The 18,957-nt window shown below is 36.0% G+C and overlaps 2 protein-coding genes across 3 annotated transcripts in view; one reads left to right on the forward strand and one right to left on the reverse strand.

The window, feature by feature from the left end:
* EXOC5 (exocyst complex component 5) overlaps positions 1-16,388 on the reverse strand; it is a gene marked incomplete in the record, with an annotated part of 1,512,951 nt that extends 1,496,563 nt beyond the window's left edge. The window contains 1 exon segment of the mRNA XM_044074439.1: positions 16,150-16,388. Within this exon segment, the coding sequence (XP_043930374.1) occupies positions 16,150-16,176 (27 nt within the window).
* Positions 16,389-16,472: 84 nt separating this feature from the next.
* The window catches only part of AP5M1 (adaptor related protein complex 5 subunit mu 1), an 857,482-nt gene continuing 854,997 nt past the window's right edge, over positions 16,473-18,957 (forward strand). Inside the window, exon 1 of one of the 2 annotated variants that reach the window (XM_044074440.1) lies at positions 16,473-16,715. In XM_044074440.1, the coding sequence (XP_043930375.1) occupies positions 16,648-16,715 (68 nt within the window). In that variant the 5' untranslated portion in view covers positions 16,473-16,647. The remainder of the gene's footprint in view (positions 16,716-18,957) is intronic. The other variant, XM_044074442.1, reaches the window with a different exon arrangement.

Below are 18,957 nucleotides of genomic sequence, written 5' to 3' on the forward strand. Positions count from 1 at the left end.
ATGGATCACTAAAAGTACTATGACAGGGTATACACGGTTACTGAGAAAGCTTTGGAGACCGCAGAATTATGAAAGGCTTTTTAAATACATGTATTGGTCTTCCCTAAATCTGAAGGCGTACACATAGAAGAAATTTAAGAATTGAATTACCCTGGAAGAACTGATACATTTCACCACTGAACAACCCATGAATTATCTCTGCACCTGATGGTGTCCTACTAGACATTTGGAAATAGATTGTGAAAGACTTGTAAGCATGCTGGGTGATGGTTATGGAACAAGGTATTAACAGAGAGAGAGAGAAAGAAAAAAAAAAAAAAAAGAGACAAAACATCCTCACTCCTGCACAGACGCAATGGTATCTACTATATTAAAAGATGGGAAAGATCTGATACAGACATCCTTTTGCAGAGGGATTTCAGTTCTAAATCATAATTATGAAGCGTTTATGACACTTACAATGAAAAAGGTTATCAGCAGCTATTTCAAGTTTAGTACACCTGGGGGCGGAGCCTAGATGACACTCTGAAAGCAGCACTTTATTTAGAGCTCCTTAAAACTACTTTAAACAGGAAAATAACCGATTCTAATAAGCAATGATCGCCAAGTGACATGCAAGTTTTAAACGTGTTTTTGTTTCATTTTGTATCTAAACATGATTTAGTTCAATCCAGACAATGCACAATATCAGAAAAGTATTGCAATAAGCATGGTCTTGAATTTCAGTTAAACGTCCTTTTTTTTTTAAAAAAAAGGGAAAAGCTCCTTCCAGTTCGAGACATACAAGAAATCTTTCCTGTTCATTACGCGAGCTTGCTAGTGTGCTGTGTGCACTAGCATATACACAGAATGCTTGTTTCTCATTTAAACTTCAAAACACATTTTTCAATTAAAAATATTCTGTTTATGTCACCACAGTTTCTAGTTAGTCTAATCTCATAGAAATATATTTAAAAAAGACATGACAATGTTTTTTTTTTAATTATTTACCTTCCGTTTGCTGTAAATACGTTGAGAAACCTTCTACAACATAGCGTGCAGTGTGGACCAAACTGTCTGTTCATATTCTGAATAATATTATAAATAGAGAAGGAACACTGTAAAAGCCCTACATTATCTTTTTACATGAGTTGATGTGAATACTAGCTAGCAAAGTTACTGTACGTGACAACTCACATAATTGTTGTTCATTGCATACAAATAAGTTAACTAGGAAACCTAGATGGAAAGATATAAAATGAACAAGATATATGCACCTGGAAACATTTAAACAAAGAAAGTAAAGTTGAAACACTTAATATTAGACCCATTTTAGATGCATTTAAAATTTCTCATGATTATGCAAACTTAATAAATAAAAATGAGCCATTAGGATGCCTGCGTGTCATCAGTAAAGTATCAAGGAAAGATATGTAAAGAATTGGAAAATAACTACATGACTAGATGGGAAAAAGAATGTATAAGGTATTAGCTGATACTTGATCTTTGTTGAGGCATATATTATGAGAACCTTCATACCAGAAATATTAAATTATAGTTTGACAATGTAGAAGTAGAGTGCAAAACAATGAATGCTCTTTAACATGTTACTTAATTCAGACAACCATATTAAGCTTCAAGACTGCATTCGTAATGGAATTTCCTTTGCTGGCAACAGACTAGGTTGTAAAAAGTCATCATTATTAGGAACCTGACAGAATGAACATCTTAGCTACCTTTTAATGGTTGTCATCATTTAAATTCCACTTACTGTCAATGCTCAGTTATTGTGATGCAGCTTGAAATTGTACTGATTCTCCTAATTGATATTGTATGTCTTTGAACTAATAATTTGTGACTTTGCCTATTTTGGATAGAAATTCTTATGGTTTAAAATCACATCCAATAACTATTCTAGGTTCACTTTAACGACAAATGAGCTCTACATTGCAGTACAGGGTAATGTAATAAATATGATGTAGAGTATTTTCTTTGTACATCATCTTTCTAAGCGGCATTTGTATATATATTGAAGTTTATGAAATACTACAGCCTCGGTGGTGCAGCGGTTAGCGTTGCTGCCTCACAGCAAGAGGTTCTCCGGTTCGATCCTCAGCTGGGGTGCCTTCTGTGCGGAGTCTGCATGTCCTCCCTGTGGTCGCGTGGGGTTTCCTCCGGGTGTTCCGGTTTCCACCCACATCCCAAAGACATGCTGTAGTAGGATTGGACACTCTAAATTGGCCCAAGGCATGAGTATGTGCACATGTGTGCCTTCTGTGGAAGGCTGGGTGCCAGGCTGGCAACTCGACACCATAAAACTCCACTGCCAATCATGAGCGGACAGGTGAACCGCTGTGGCGACCCCTGACCAGGAAAAGTCGAAAGAAGAAGGAGATAAAATACTACAGCTCTGGTTCCTAAACTATCTCACTAGAGTGAAGCTAGATTATAGAAACTGCTATGATTTACTGGGTTTATAGTTGATACTATGGTGAATAAATCTCACAACACTGACCATAGTGTATTTTATAAGGCAGTTATTGAATGAACTGGTCAATACACAGAGATTCATTAGTGATACAGGTAAACTGGATTACTTTAATATCTTATCCTAGTTAAAAATGGAACTGTGTCCTGGTTTACCACCATATAATGTAAACTGTGACAATTCTTTACTGTCAGAACTCTATACTAAGTGGTTTCCATAATGAGCACATATTCACGTATGTCATTGATTGAACTAGCTGTGCATGCTTGGGTCAATTTATTTTACAATTCTCCAGAGCAACATTCAATGGAGCCTCTAACCTCTCAATAATGTTTGGTTCATTTTTAGTAATGAGGGTTAATCTGACTGAACCTTTTAGTTCTCTCAAGATTGGGAATGTTATTCATTCCATGTTTGTTAAAAGGTTATTCTAAGTTTCTGTTTGACTACTGTACACGTCTATTTTTCTTTTTGGCCTCTTTTAAAGTTCTAAATTGCATAATTTAAAAGGAATCAAATTATTTTATTACATTTAATAAATGTATGGAAGTTACACAGCAAATAAAACAACAAAATATCTTGTCACTATTTCCAATCAAATACTCTTCAATAATAAACTAATAAGATAGATATAGTGTTACTCTCATTAAACATAAATGGTTTAAACAACCCAAGGAAAAGATCAAACTTACTTAAATATCTAAAAAGTAAATAAAGCGCAAGTGGCATTTTTGCAGGAAACCCACTTTAAAGCGAATGATAGCCTAGTATGAACCTATGGATTCCATATGAGGTTATCTGCCCTAGGGCATTTATAAGCCTAGCCCGAGTGTGTGTGGCTTTCGCCACCCCTTGGAATGAGAATACTATGCCCATTTAGGGTTTAGTTTACTGTGCTTCTGTCTAGCAGTGACACAGAAGTGACCCCCGGGGTAAACCTACGATCTCCCATCCACTCAAGATTTCTCTTGAGGAGAGTCAGTGAGGGGCTCTGCCTAACATGGACTGGGATTCTGTTCCAGAGTGTAGGGAGCCTCTGGGTTATGAATCTGTCCCTCCAGCATGTCCTGTTTATTTCTGTGTTGAGGTTCAAATCTCTCGCTCTCGTGGCTCTGGTTGATTTGGATTTTCTGAGGTGGAGCATGTCCATTAATTCCGGATTGGACATGGCCTTGTACGTCAGACATAGATCGCCTCTGAGTAGGCGGTATGCGACTGAATAGAGCTGGAGTTTCTTCAGCCGGGCAGCATATGACATATGTTTGAGACCCTTGATCCTCTTGGTGAGGTACTTTTGGGGTCTAACTGCTGCAGGTGTCGGGTAAGGTACATCCCAAATGGGGCATTGTACTCCATTATGGGCCTGATAAGGGAAGAGTACAGGGGCACAATGACCTCTCTTGATCTAGATGTGAATCCATTCATAAGGTGGGTAATATAGAAGATCTTCCTAACCACCTTGGCAACGTGAGTGTCAAATGAGAGGTTACTGTCAACTTGGGTCCCTAGGCCCCCGATTACTTCTTCCGTACTTAATGGATTTCCACCTATGTGGTAATTTGTGGGTACTTTGTTTTTCCCAAAGGGTATGACTATACATTTTTTTGGCGTTCAGTTTAAGGCCATGGCTCTGGCACCAGTTATCCGTTTCTATGAGGCCTTTCTGAAGGATGCTTGTGTATGGTGGAGTATCAATTATGGCGCTCAGTTTGCAGTCATCTGCGAACTTTGTTAGCCACAATCCTCCTATGTTTGCTTGCACCTCGGAAAAATAAATGCTGAACAAGAGGGGTCCCAGGACCGAGCCCTGTGGGACACCACTTGTGACTGGCTTAGAGTCTAACATGGCTCCAGCAATTTTGACCTTGTGGGTTCTGTCCTTGAGCCAGTTTGCAACCCATCTTATGACATATGGGTTTACGTTTAAGCTGGTGAGCTTGTCTATGATGCCCGAGTGCGGTATTGTGTCGAAGGCTTTTGCAAGATCAAGGTAGGCTGTGTGAACTGCCTTACCCTCATCAATGGCCTTAGTGACTGTTTCAAAAAAGTCGACCAGGTTCAAAAGGCAGGATCTGCCCTTGACAAAGCCGAATTGAGTAGGATCCAGTGTCTGTAGGTCCCCAATGTCTTTGTTTATGAGTTCCATAATGGTCCTCTCCATAGCTTTGCAGACCAGGCTAGTCAAGCTTATGGGGAGGAAATTTCCAGGGTCCATAGAAGCACCTCCTTTGTGGAGTGGGACCACTGTTGCTGTACGCCATTATTTGGGTACGTATCCTGTAGCAAGGCTAAGATTAAACAGCAGCCTTATGTGCGGGTTTAGTTCCTCTTGGAGTTCATGTAGCACACAACCCGGGATACCGTCTGGTCCCATTGACACTGTTTTTTTTAGCTTTGGAGGGGGCGGCTCTCACCTGGGCATCTGAGATGTCAGGGAGGCTACACTCTGCTGGGATAGATATTTCTCCTTTTGGGAGAGAAATTTGCACTGAACCTGTCTGCCAGTATGTTAGCAATGTCTGTGGGTTCAGTGTATTTTTTTGTCATTTTGGACTAACTCTGAGCATATCTGGGAGTTTCCACCCAGGTTTCTAACATAACTAAAGAAGGCCTTGCGATTGTCTTTAGTGTCTTTTGCGATTTTTCTCTCGAAGTTGGCCTTGGATGATTTTATGAGTGATCGTAGTTTTTTGCTAGTACTGATCAGAGATGTCTTCCCTTTTGGGGATTTTGCTCTGTCATGTAGTAGCTTCCTCCTCCTGCTGTAAAGCTCGTTTATGGCTGGGGTCCACCAGACAGGACGCCTGCCTTTGGGGGAATGGGTCTTGGTTTTATTTGGGATTGCATGATCCATGCATTCTTGAAGGTGTCCGTAGAAAGCATTTATAAAGGATTCAGCGGTGTGGGCTGTGGTTTTCACTGGCCCAGGGGCCTTGAAGGATACCACTTTATTCTTAAGAAGTGTGAAGTCAGTTTTTGAGAAATTCTTCACTGTGGTCTTTTGTGCTGGGGGTGGAGGCGGGATGTGGATTTCCAGTGAGATTAACTTATGGTCTGATCTCACCAATGAGGGGTATACTTCCGGTGTGGAGCATTGTGTCCCCATGTTTGTGATGATCAGGTCTAGTATATTATCTCCTCTTGTGGGAGTGGTGACTAGTTGTTCCATTGCATTTGAGTTTATAAATTCTAGGAACCTTTGGGCTAGGGTGTTGGGGCTTGAGTAATGCTCCCAGTCTATGTTTGGGTAGTTGACGTCCCCCAATAGGATGGTATCTGGAGAGACATTCATACTCTCCAGTGTCTTCAGGAAGGCTGAGTAGGGTTCCTGAGTTTGAGAGGGTGGTCTGTAGCATGCTACAAACTGGAGGGCAGTTTTGCCTACGGTTAGTTGCACCTGGATGGTCTCCGATGATTCGTGCGTTGCCACTAACCTGGAGGTGTGGGTATCTTTGATGAATATGGATACTCCCCCTCCTTTTGTGGTTCGGTCCAAGTTTTGAGGCCGAAAAGCATAATATGAGGTATAACCTGGTAGTGCTGGGGTGCTCTCAGGAGCCTTGAACCAGGTTTCAGTCGCTGCACAGACATCAATGTTCTCCATACTGAGGAGGGCTTCGAGAGCGTGCATCTTGAGGTTTAGACTTCTGGCGTTGAGCAGCATTACCCTTAGTTTTTTCCACTTGTGTTTCCTAGGGAGGTGGGTTTGTCTTTTGAGCCTTGCCTAAAAAAGGCACTATGGGGGTGGCAAGAGCCTTGGTCAATATCCGGAAGCCCAGGGGTGACAGGTGCAAGCCGTCCCTTGAGAAGCAGCGTGGCTTGTCAAGCATGTCATCCCAAGCAGACAGACATTGGATCCCCTTAGAATGACACCAGTAACTGAGCCAATTGTTAAAGCTGATCATTTTGTCTTTGTACTGTGGCATCATTCTTGGTGAGGGTAAGATGCTGCTCAGGGTCAGGGTCATACCGGCCTGGGCTACATAATCAATCAGAGAGCTCCTCTATGTCTCTTTTCATGTAGTCCAGGGAGGTACGTCTCAGGTCATTCACACCGGCATGGACAATGACTGAGTCATATTTGTACTTGCTTTGAAGTGATCTGAGTGCTTGTGTTATGTGGCGGATTCTAGCGCCCGACAAGCAGCTTACTGTAACCTTTTCCTTGTTCAGTCTGGTGAGCTGAATTCCTAAAACTATCTAATTCATCATATAGCAAGTCCTTGTTCAGTCTGGTGAAATGAATTCCTAAATTCCTAAAACTATCTAATTCATCATATAGTAAAAAAAAAAAACAGAGAAGTATTAATATTATGGAAGAAAAATGTTACCAATTCTCAAGTGATATATAACTATGAAGATAAAGATGGACTTTTATCAATAGTAATAAGATATAGTAATAGAATTTGGACTCTGGTAAACTTATATTGGTTTCCGGGTATAGGAGTAGGAACAATTAAAAAGTACATAGAACTTATTAAAACTTCAAAAGGCAATTTAATTTTTGGAGGGGATTTTAACTGTATCCTAGATAGTCAGGAGACCACCAATAAAATACCTTTTTCGTATTACTTCTACAGGGAGAACTCTTAAAAAATAGGTAGATAATTTGCAAATATTAGACTCATTTAGTCTTAAAAATGATAATTCACTATTTTCCCATAGTGACTATAGATTCAACACCCAAACGAGAATAAACTATTTGCATCCCAAGATTTAAAAATGAAAATATCACATTCTTCTATAATCCCTTGCCCCCATCTCACCATAACTCACTCGTTATTAAAATTCAAACGGATTTTAAGAGACTGACATTTACCAAAAGAATTTTGGCATATTTCACCAAATTAAAAGAGTTTAAGTCATGGTTGGATTTGGAAATACAATAATGTTTAGATACAAATTATACTAGTGACATAAATATAGTTATTTTATGGGATTCCCTAAAGGCATATCTTTATGGTAAAATTACTTCTTGATGTAACAATAAAGCAAAGGAATGGGAATCAGAACTAGTTAATATCTAAGAACAAATAACAGAAACCCAAGGGATGGGAAAGATCCAAGAAATTGGGGAATTAAATAAAAAATGCAATGATATCTTAATGCATAAAAACAATTTGGCTTTGGAAAAATTAAAATTAAATTCTTACGCAGTCTCCCCCAAATATATGCATAAATTAGCAAGGAGATTAAAAAGATATTCCAATGGAAACAATATTACAAATATAATTCATGAAGGGGAAAACAATACAAATGTTTCAGATATGAGTGACATATTAGAAGCTTTTAAATTTCACTTTACAAAACACTACAACAATGGTTCTACTCATAATAACATAGACTTGTGCCTGGATTCCTCAAATTTAAATAAAATACCAGGAGTACTTAAACATAAACATTCAAACACAAACTACGTTCAAAGAAATTAATGAAAAAAATAAAAAAGGTAAAAATAAAACCCCAGGTATAGATGGAATCATTATAGAAATTTACAAGTTATTTCCAGCTTCTGTCATAACAATACTGCAAAAAGCACTAAATGAAACATATTCAAGGCACAATTCCACCTTCATGGAGATATTCGTTAATTACACCTATTTTAAAGGAAAACAAAAATCCCAACTCATGTAGTTCATACCGTCCTATTTCACTTAACAATGACTATAAAATTCTTATGTCTACTCTAGTCAATCGAATAAAAAAATCTCTAATTCATATCATTAGTGATGATCAAACGGGTTTTATTCATAACAGACACAACTATGATAACATTGAAAGAATTTTAACCATTGTAGACTTTTTAAACAGAGACAAATCTGAAACCCTAACAGTCACATGAGATATTGAAAAAGCATTTGATTCACTAAATTTTACCTTTTCAACATTCTACAAATTTATAATTTCCCTACACAATTCATTACTTTAATAAAGAATATGTATAAAGACAATTTGGCATATGTAAAATTAGGCCCATTCACATCAGAAGCAATTAAAATTACTAAGGGTACTAAACAAGGAAGCCCCATGTCTCCAATACTGTTTTTGCACTAGCAACTGAATTTTTTCATCAGCAGTCCATTTTAACCTCAAAATTAAAAGGCATTGACATTTTTAATCAATTTAACTCCAAAATAATGCTCTTTGCCGATGATATTTTACTCACCTTATCAAATTCAGATGAGTCACTATGTGAATTAAATTCATTAGCTGAAAAATTTCACCATATCTCGGGTTTAAAAACAATTCTAAGTCAAACCATATATTGTTAAATAAAAAAATAACCCTAATACTAACACAAATCAAATAATTGGAAAACAGGTTTCCTCTTCAAAATTTTCTACGGACTGTTTATGCGAAAAGTTAGAATTAACTACCTACAAACTACAATAATATTGTGAATACCCTTAAATCACTAGTGGGAAAATGGAATAAACTAATAAAGATGGTCCTTCTCCCAAAGGTAAATTACATTTCACTAGCCATCCCTATAATTCCTAGCAAAAAATCTTAAAAGAATTAAATAAAATTCTTATGAACTTCCTTTGGTATCCAAAAAAGAACAGGATAGCTTTTCTAAACCATATTAGGTATTGGAAAATGGGAGGAATTAACTTCTCTGATTTAGAATCTTATATTAAAGCTTCCATTTTCAAAACCGTGATAAAGTGAATATATCCAAAATTCTCTTCTGCATGGAAAACATTACATACTGCTATATTCCTAAAAGAAAGTAAATTAACAATAAATGTACAACTGAATGAACAAAATAAACTCTGGCATACTATTTGTATTAACTTGCACTACAATTCTACCAAACCTACCAATCTGAACTATATAAATTATATTTACAACACTTTCTGGAGTTTTGTAAACAATAATATTGACATCAAATTATGGTTTCAGTTATTAACTCCCTTCAAAATTACAAAAAAAAACTTTTTCAGTAACATTCCCATAGATACTCAACTCTTGGAAAGGAAAGAACTTTACATGCTGGTACCAATGTATGAAAAATCTGATAGTCATAGATGTAAGTCAGTTAATACATTTAATTCAAACATTGACTGGTTAGCTCTTAATAGTTTATTCTCTATAAATCTTGTGCATAAGGTATTAGACAATTCTTCCTTTAAATCCATACCTAAATTTATATTTTATTTACATGAAGTATTATATAGAGACTTTAATTGGACAAATTTAATTTCAAAGTTATATAAAATCATTATTAATTATAAAATAAATTAGAATTTATCACTAAAGAATATCCATTATTGTTATCAAATGAGACTAAAATAGATATATTATATTCTATTAAGTTAACATCAAATATACAAAGTTGGAAAGACTTTGCATGGAAGTTTCTTCGTAGAGCCTTTTATACTCCCAACAAAATAGCTAGATTTAATAATTCTAATGAAATAATTTGTTGGAGATGTTCTTCAAAATGTAATGCTGATTGGGCTCATATTAGGTATGAATGTACCCACATAAAGAAATTTCGGAAAGATATTGGTGAATTTTTGCAAGCCATTTTTACTGATTCTTTCACTTTGTCAAAGCCACTAATTCTTCTGAATATAAGTTAATCCATTGTTATGAAGAGAAAAAAAAACTCTTATCTTCTTTGGACTACAATGGCAGTCACAAAAAATCTATCACAAGGAAATGGAACTCCTCTATCATCCCAACATTTAATGATTTTCTAATTCTATTGAAATATGAAGCACCATTAGAAATCAAAGTCAAGGAAATGAGAATCGTTCCTAGGAAATGGATAAATAATCCTTGGGAGAAAGTTCTCTCCTTAATTGAGACGCTTAAAACAGACACAAATTTACCTTCATAAGAGGAGAGGAAGCAAAAACTCAATTTTTTGTTTTGGCTTTAATGTATAATATTTGTTTATCTACGATTGTGTTACTTTTGTCATTATTTATTTTGAGGCCATTGTACATTTTGTAAACAGTTTATTCAACTTATTCTTACTTTATCTGTAAAGTTTATTAATTATTGGTTTGAAAAATACTTGAACAAAGTTTAGTACACCTGGATCAATGCAGGTTTGCGAAAGGCAGTAGAAAGTGGGCTAATACTCTTAAGATCTTACTTATTGTTGAAGATGCATAACTGATGGAAAGTATACTTCTGACAGAGTCTGGATGAGGAGAAGGGATCTAACAGGATGGAATGGGATTCTCTCTTTCAGCATGGGGAGAATTTTTTTTTTATAAATTTGTGGGGCTGCTTGAAATGTATAGGGGCTCTAAAATGGACAGGTACCTGAACCTTTTATCCTTATAAGGAGCACTTGTCAGGGATGACACACATCAACTGTTACTTGCTCTCTGCCTTGAATAGCAATCAACACAAGGAAAGCAGCATTATGTGCGAGTGTGGAGAAGACAACTTGTGTTTGCTGATGACATACTTATGACATACCCCTATAAAAATTTGAGAAATTTGCCTTTTTAACAAATAAGAAATGTGTTTTCTACTAAAAGTTTTAGTACAGAGAATCATGATGGTCATGAGAACCTCAAAGAGGACTTAGTTGGCAGTTTACGTTTCTGGAAGAATGGCCCAGCAGGTTAAAATACCCGGGAGTATGGATTGCAGATACCATTAGTGATTTATTAGAAAGGTCTTACCAGGAACTGATGAAGAAATTATTAAAACAGACTTCCAGAGACACAAGAGTAATATTACACCTTGACTAGAGAATTCAGACTTACAAATAACCTGCTCCCCCAACATCTCCTCCAAATTATGTACAAAGAACAGGATTAGGATTTAGGAACACATGAGCAATACTAGGCAAGCAATGACATGGACCATGACAGGCCTAGCCATATGCAAATTTGAGGAAAGAGTAGATACATTTCAAAGTTCTTGCCACCCTTTGAGTACTTAATAATTATCATCTTGAGGAAGAAAACTCCAAAATATGGTAGCGCTACCAAATCTGAAAAAAGAACATAACATTGCAGTATCTTCTGTGTTATCATTCTTTACATTTTAAACCAAGTGGTTTTCTTAGGGTATGGAAAGTGTGTAGAAACTAGCATTTTCACAGCAATAATGGTGTATATGACAAAAAGGTCACCTAGCCTTGAAGTAATCAGCTCAAAGATTATGTGACGCCGATATATTTCAATCACTAAAAATGTTGCAGGTGTATGGAAAAGCCATTATAAAATGGTTGTCACGTAAAAACAAAGTTATAAAATTCAAAAGATCTTGGATAAACACAAGACAATGTCTGTGAATAACTGAAAAATTTGGATATTTTTAATGGGATCCACAACGTAGATAAATGGTAAAAATAGTAAAGATCAAGCAGGCTTTATCTGCTATCATATAAACAGTTATATTATACAAAATATAATTACTTAATTGAAAGTAACACTGCAAACTAATGTTGCCAAACAAACATATTTGCAGACTACTGCATTTAAGTCAAGTAATTAAACTGAATTTGCTGTTTGGAGTTGCGAAATATAAACATTATTTGCACTCTTCTGGAACTCAGCAAAGTAATTTAAACTAAATTTGCTGTTCAAAATCTGTCTGTATATGCCACAACCTCAAACCTTCAAGCATACCAGTTTTTGATAAGACCAAACATTTCTACTCTTCCTTTCCTTATTTTAACATAAATGTAGTTTGGATGAACACCTGCAACCACTTCAAAAGATATAAAAAGGACAGGTACAACAACATATAGCAAGTGCCCAGTAAATTACACTGGCTGAATCAAAAGTTTTACACTAAAAATGAGAAAATGGTTACAACATGACATCAGAGCAGTTCAATGCTGACTGTGTTTATAAACCAGCTTGTTGTGTCTTTCGGCTTTTCCCGGTTAGGGGTCACCACAGCGGAACTCCGGTCCGCTAATGACTGGCAGTAGATTTTTACGTGACGAGTTGCCAGCCCTGATGCACAACCTTCAACGAAGGTACGCCCATTCACGCATGTCTCCACACAGAAGACGCTCTAGCTGAGAATCGAACAGGACATCTTACTGTGAGGTGACAACGCTACCGCAGCACCACCACCGCATTTATAAACAAGGTACTATTACAAAATAAATAAATAAATACATACAATACAATAAAATAGCAGACAAATTAAAACAACAGTAAAATACAAATGTGTAAAGATGTATGACAGAAGCATCTAGCTTTCAAAAGCAAAGTCAAAAAAATATTTTCAGGAATCTCTTATGACAATCAAGGGTCAGGGCAGATCTCATACACCGTAATAGTTCCAAAGATAAGGCCCCTGGAAAGCAAAAGAACATTCGACAAACAAATCTAAACCAAACCTTTGGAACCTCCAGAAGCCCAAGGGTGGAACAGCACAGAATATAAACAGACTGGCACTTGCAAAGAATCTCCTTAACACCTATGTTGTGTGGAATATCACACATCCAGCAGCCTACACACACATTTTGCATTCCAGAACATTTTCTGAAAAATAAACTTAAAAAGTGCAAGACAAACACATGTAAATATTTTGTGAATAAATCAGTTAAAGCTACATAAATAGCAACATCAATAAGAAGCATTCTTTACAGGGATAATAGTCTGTGCATTCTTTTCCATAAATACTGTAATTATAATGCACACAAACCCCAAATTATCTTTTGTAAACTTTCACAAATTTCAATGTCTTGAAAACTGTGCAACCTAAACATATACTGTTACATTTTGTTAACCAGACATAAGCTTTCACTTGACAAGAAATTCCTCTATAACAGCATGTTTTATGAGATTTCTTTTACAAAAATCTGAAAACATATGCTTCATTGTATAATTAACAAAACAAATAATACTGGATATCTCTCAAGATGTGCAACTTATAGTGCAAATATCAAAGACAGTTATCTTCAACAGCATCTAAGGTTTCACTTAATGTCATGTAAGTCACTCAACTTTTGAAGTATTAAGTACATATGGAAACACTGTGTAATATAAACTAGCACAGACAGTGAATTGCCCAGTCTTTCACACTGGTGTTTCATACCATACACCTCAATAACATGTACGTCTCTAAATTATGAAAATATGAATAGTATGTGGCAAACAAAGAGCAATTTCACCACAGCAGGGCATCCTAGACTAACAATCTTAGTGTCACTTACAAGTACTTGACTTTTCTAATATTGCTCATTATTAACTGGTAAGTCACTCAGTTAAAGAAGTCAGACCCCCCCAAAATTTCTGGATACCATAATGCTGTATTGGTGTGAACTGAAAGTATACAAAAAGTGCATTTTAGACTTGAGTAAGTTAAGATAGTGGGGGCCCAGGTTGTAAAAGCAGGATACTGAAAGAACCATCTCAAAAGCCAAATTCACCAAAAGATGGGCATGTGCCATCTAAGAAAAAGCATACCAAACAAAGAAAAAGGTTTTCTAAAAATGCAAGAATAAAATAAAACTCAGCGATGTGACAAAGAAAAGGAACAGAGATTCAGGGAGAGCTAAAAGAATAGAGACATAAACCAAGAAGACATTAAACCAGCTAACCCAGTTTTTTTGCTAAACCGATACATATTCATCAGTGAAGTGGTCTTACAGCTCCCTTCTGAATTTATATAGAGAGAAAGAGGGATGGTGCCATGAATAGGAACTTGTTCCAGAGTTCTACACCTGCCATAGTGATGTCTCCATCACCAGACTTCTTTAAAATTAATGAAACCTCAAGTCATAGGCAACTCAGTAACCCAAAATCAAAAAAGGTATACTGTCACAATGCCAAATAGATCTTTCCAGGATTCATTGCAAAGTAAGTTATATACTACACATGACAGAGAACAGTGAATATGGGGTGCAGTCAGTAAGAGACATTTAAGCCAAGCAATGACGTGTGGAAACAGAGGAGTTGAAAGTAAACATGATTAAGTGTCTAAATGCACTTGCATAAGTAGTTAATATTTTTCAGGAAAAAAATGACAATGCCCCCCAAGAAAGAAGCAGAAGCAACAGCCATAATTATGTAAAGTCATTATTAATTTACAAAAACAGAACAAAGAGAGTCATATACAGATGGACAGTTTCATACCTGCAGTGAAACCTGGCCACAAGTGAGACATAATTACCACTGCAGCAGGTGCTTGGAACAGTTCCTGCTGTTACATATTTAGATACTGTGTAATTCACAAGTTATGGAATTATTTTCTTATTAAATACAAAATTAAATGAAGGCGAGAACAGTGCAAATATATACATTGCTGTTGACATAAGCTTTAAGCATATTATAACACAACAACAGCACACAATGATAGGCAAATTGAGCTCCTCATCTTATTAAAAAGTACATAAGCATGCTTCAGTATTCACTTTTCTAAATGAACTTTTGGAAAATTAGGTTTCTATATGTGCATTAACAAATACATCTGCACATACAGATGTTGCACCCAAATTCAGCAGCATTAAAATACTTCAGTAAGCTCACTGGCTTTACGGACTTCTACATTTTGCTACTATAACAAAGTATACACTCTTCACCAAGTAGGAGCTTACAACCCATTAGAAAAAGAAGAGTATGATTCTAATAAATTTCTAGCGCCTGCAGTGCTCCTCTGGTCTGCAGAAAAAAAATGTCTCAACAGAAAACAGAACAATTTACACAATCTGGCCAACTTCCTCTGCAAACTGTGAGGTAAGCTGCAAACTGAAGTGCATTTTCTTCCGTTAACTACTGCAGGTCATTTCCTACAGCTTTACAAATAAATAAAAATAGGTATAACTTTAAATTGCCAAAAGGTTTTCCACTGAGCAGAAAGACTTCTATCTTTGCAGGGCAGAGGGAAAAGAAGTTATCAGGCACCCAACACTCTGTATGGAAAACATCATTCTGCAGCTCTTCTCCAACAAGATTACAGTTTTTGGCAAAAGGTACAACAATATCAAAAACTCATGCTGACAACTTTCACTACATAACTGCCATATCACTCAAAACCAAGACGCAGTCTTTGACTACTTTTCTAAAACGACCACATTTGGTCAAAAAAGTTAAACCGTCTGACCCAAAAACTAATACATTACAAAGGATATGAACTAGACAATGATGTGAACCCAAGGTTATCACAAAATAAGCAGCGTCCAATATTATCAAAAGCGACAGAACACCAGTTTTATCTTCTTTATGTTTAGGAGTTTCAAAGCTACACATACTTTGAGAAACTTCAAAATACTAACAAGAATGAAATATGTATTTTTAATCTTTAACAGCGGAAATTCAGTACGAATCGTTTTATTGCTAAAAAGTATGACATTAAGTAATAAATTAGTCAAGGTTACACGTTATCCGCATTAAAATACAAATGATGACACACAACCCATCATCAACAAACTAACAATGAAGACACTACTTTTATCCCGTAAACCCACACAGAATAGAACAGTTTGAGTCACTTGACAAGGACAAACTGCAGATAATCATACCGACAAGCACAAACTGCAGATAATCATACACTGCAGCTTTGCTTCCACATTCCACCCCCAGGGTACATGCCCTAATTCTGCAGCAGCAAGAGAGACTTTAAAACCCTCTAGCACATAGCAGCTATTCAAGCTCAAGGAAGAAATCCTACACCCTTTGTATTTTCAAACATCATACTTCACAGCTCAACACGCCCAACTGATATCTCATCATAAACACAGAACCCACCTCAAAGAGGTCCGCTGTAGTAGCCATTCCTTACAATTCTCAAAATAAGCTCCCTTCCGGTTTTGAGTTTTTAATTACATAATGAATGTTGCGGTACTTCCTATCCAACACAGCTAGATCCGAGTTCAACGCCCAAAAGAAGGGAAAATTAAAAATCCTAGTTTCATTCCATTCAATTTCTTAACGACCAGTCATTTTCTCAATCCCCATGTTGAATACACCGGAAGTGGAGCTGCGCAGTAAGATGAAAAGGACGCAACCAGCTGATGAACTCTGACCCCTGTCCCATGCCTCCTAGATAAGGAAGTGAATGTATATGTTGTTAGATGTTTTGTTTCGTGAATTGTGTTGTTTCCATAAAAATGCCACAGTAGTCCTCTAGAATATAGTTATAAATAAAACAAATGAGAGAGTATAATTTCAAATACATTGTAGTTTAAACAGTTTATTACTAAAGAATTCAAAGAGCTGTCATTTAGTGTGATCAGGTGTGTTAGAATGAGCATCAGAGCTTTGTGGCTTATTAGCCACGAAAATGGAGAAGCAGCAACAGTAAGATTTTCAAGGTAAATGACTTCATTAGTAAAGCTGTTAGTCATTTTTAGTGCATTTTATGTAGATTTCTGTTTTTAGTTAAAGGAGACACGTACTTTTATTGTTTGCCGTTTGTTGTGAAAAAATATGCTTTTCTATCTGTTGACCCACTAGCAACATTTTCTGGAATTTCCAGTGCTTTGTTTGAATATATACCTGGCTTATGATGCAGATTAAAAGAGAGAGAAAATAGTTTTTTTTTTTTCGTAATAGAGCCGTGAAAATATAAACATTAAAAATCTGCAAGGCAACCGATGTCTAGCATTTAATTTTCTATCACCCATTGTATAGGCGCCTTTTAATGTGCCGAGGTATCGTAACGTTTTGGCTTTCTCAATAAAATGTTTGCTACATATTAAATTGTTGAATATAAGTTTTGACATTGGATAGCAATATACATTACGTGTTCATAGCTGAATAAACTTGTTTCTAGACCGACTGCAGAGCGTATTTTCACTGTTGACCACTATTTGCTAGTAGGTACTATGGTGAAGACGGGTATACTGTTTGAACACAGCTGGATACTTTTCTTTCTGAATATATGACAAAACATTGTGGATTTCTGAGGCCAGTTTATTTCAATAACTAAACTAAATTATGTCACATAACTTTGGAGCTTGCTTAGAGAGAGGAATACTCTTGACAACAACCATTGTTATAGTTGTAGGGATCAGCTGCCGACAGTTGTGCCTACGTTTGTTAAGCAAATTGGGGCAACGTTTGGACAAATATGTACGTTTTAAATACAAAGCAGGTTGAGGGACAATATGAGACTGAAAGCAAATTGACAATTTCTGGTTATCCTCCTGGGTATCATTTTTGTTTTATGTTTATTTTTGAGTTTAAGATGGCACCTAACCAAAATATAGTTCATTAATTTCTGAAAATACCTTTTTGTGGATTTTGGTTTTGTTGGCCTCTGTACGATGTTCAGTATAGTCATCAGACTTTTAGTGTGAGCTTGCATATCACCTCTTTTTAGTCCCTTTCTTTCTACTTACCTCTTGTCATTTCACGTCTTGTAGCTTCTGTGTATTGGAATTTATTTATTTAGAGTAGCACTCTGTCATTCCTTTTGTTTACTTGACTATCATTTTTAGTATTATTAATACATTTTTCTTTTGCTCAAGAGCAATCTGTTGGACCTATGAATGAATTTTTATTTATTCCAGAGGATTTTTATTTTCTGCTTTGTTGGCTTAACTTTGCCACAGTAAGTGATCACTCAATTGCCTCTTAGCATCTTTAGGAATAATCTTCCTTCTGTGTTCTGTTCTTTATTTGTGCCTATGTATAGAAGTGACAAAGTTTTCTTTTTGCATCAAAGGGTTTCACTGTGTTTTATTAGATGTTTGTTAGCATGAGGTATCGACTGCGGCAAAATGAACTATTCCTGAGGACTAGTCTTAAGTCTGGTGAAGAGGATTGGTTAATTAGACTGCAGTGAGTTGTAGTTGACGGTGCAGCAGCTAATAATGGAATGCCTTCACATATTCATATGGTCTATCATACAACCACGATACTGACTAGTATCTTTTCCACTAAGTACTTCAGTACAGCCTTTTATGTAGGATATTAATGATGACATGGTAGTACTTCATCTAAATTTCTGGCCTAGCTGTACATACTTTTTTTCTTTTCAAAAACATGCAAAACAAATACTTGTCTGTACCAGTGTTTTTTATTAAATTTTTACATAATCAGTATGACCTTTAGCAATAGGCAGGCCAATGAAGTTTTATATTAGTTTTTTTTAAATCCTTTTCTGTGGGAATTTTGTCAAGGTCTAACAGGTAGGATCAAATGTTGAAATATACTTGGAAAAAAAAGATTTTATGTTAGTTATGGGGAAAAACAGAAGCTAGCTTAATTTTGCCAAAAACAGAAGCTAGATACATTTTACCATTTCCCAAGTCCTCACTCACTAAATTAACTAAAGGATCAGGGAATATAAACAATACATAACACAGTATGTACACTGCCTCTAGGCATCTGTCTGTCTAAAAACTTATAGTCATAAACACTTAGACTGTAGAAAAGAAAAACAATAATGCAGATATAATTTCTTATGAATGGAATGTGAATACAAAATCTTAGTGCTAATATCTGATGCTCAGTCATGTATCTTCATATGCAGTAGAAAACAGAACAGTTTTTATCCCACAAAAAATGATAGTTTTATTAAAGGGGGTACACTATAAGACTGTAATAAAT

Source organism: Protopterus annectens, chromosome 6.part0, assembly GCF_019279795.1.
Source record: "Protopterus annectens isolate FY-2018-M chromosome 6.part0, PAN1.0, whole genome shotgun sequence".
Taxonomy (NCBI): Eukaryota; Metazoa; Chordata; order Ceratodontiformes; family Protopteridae; genus Protopterus; species Protopterus annectens.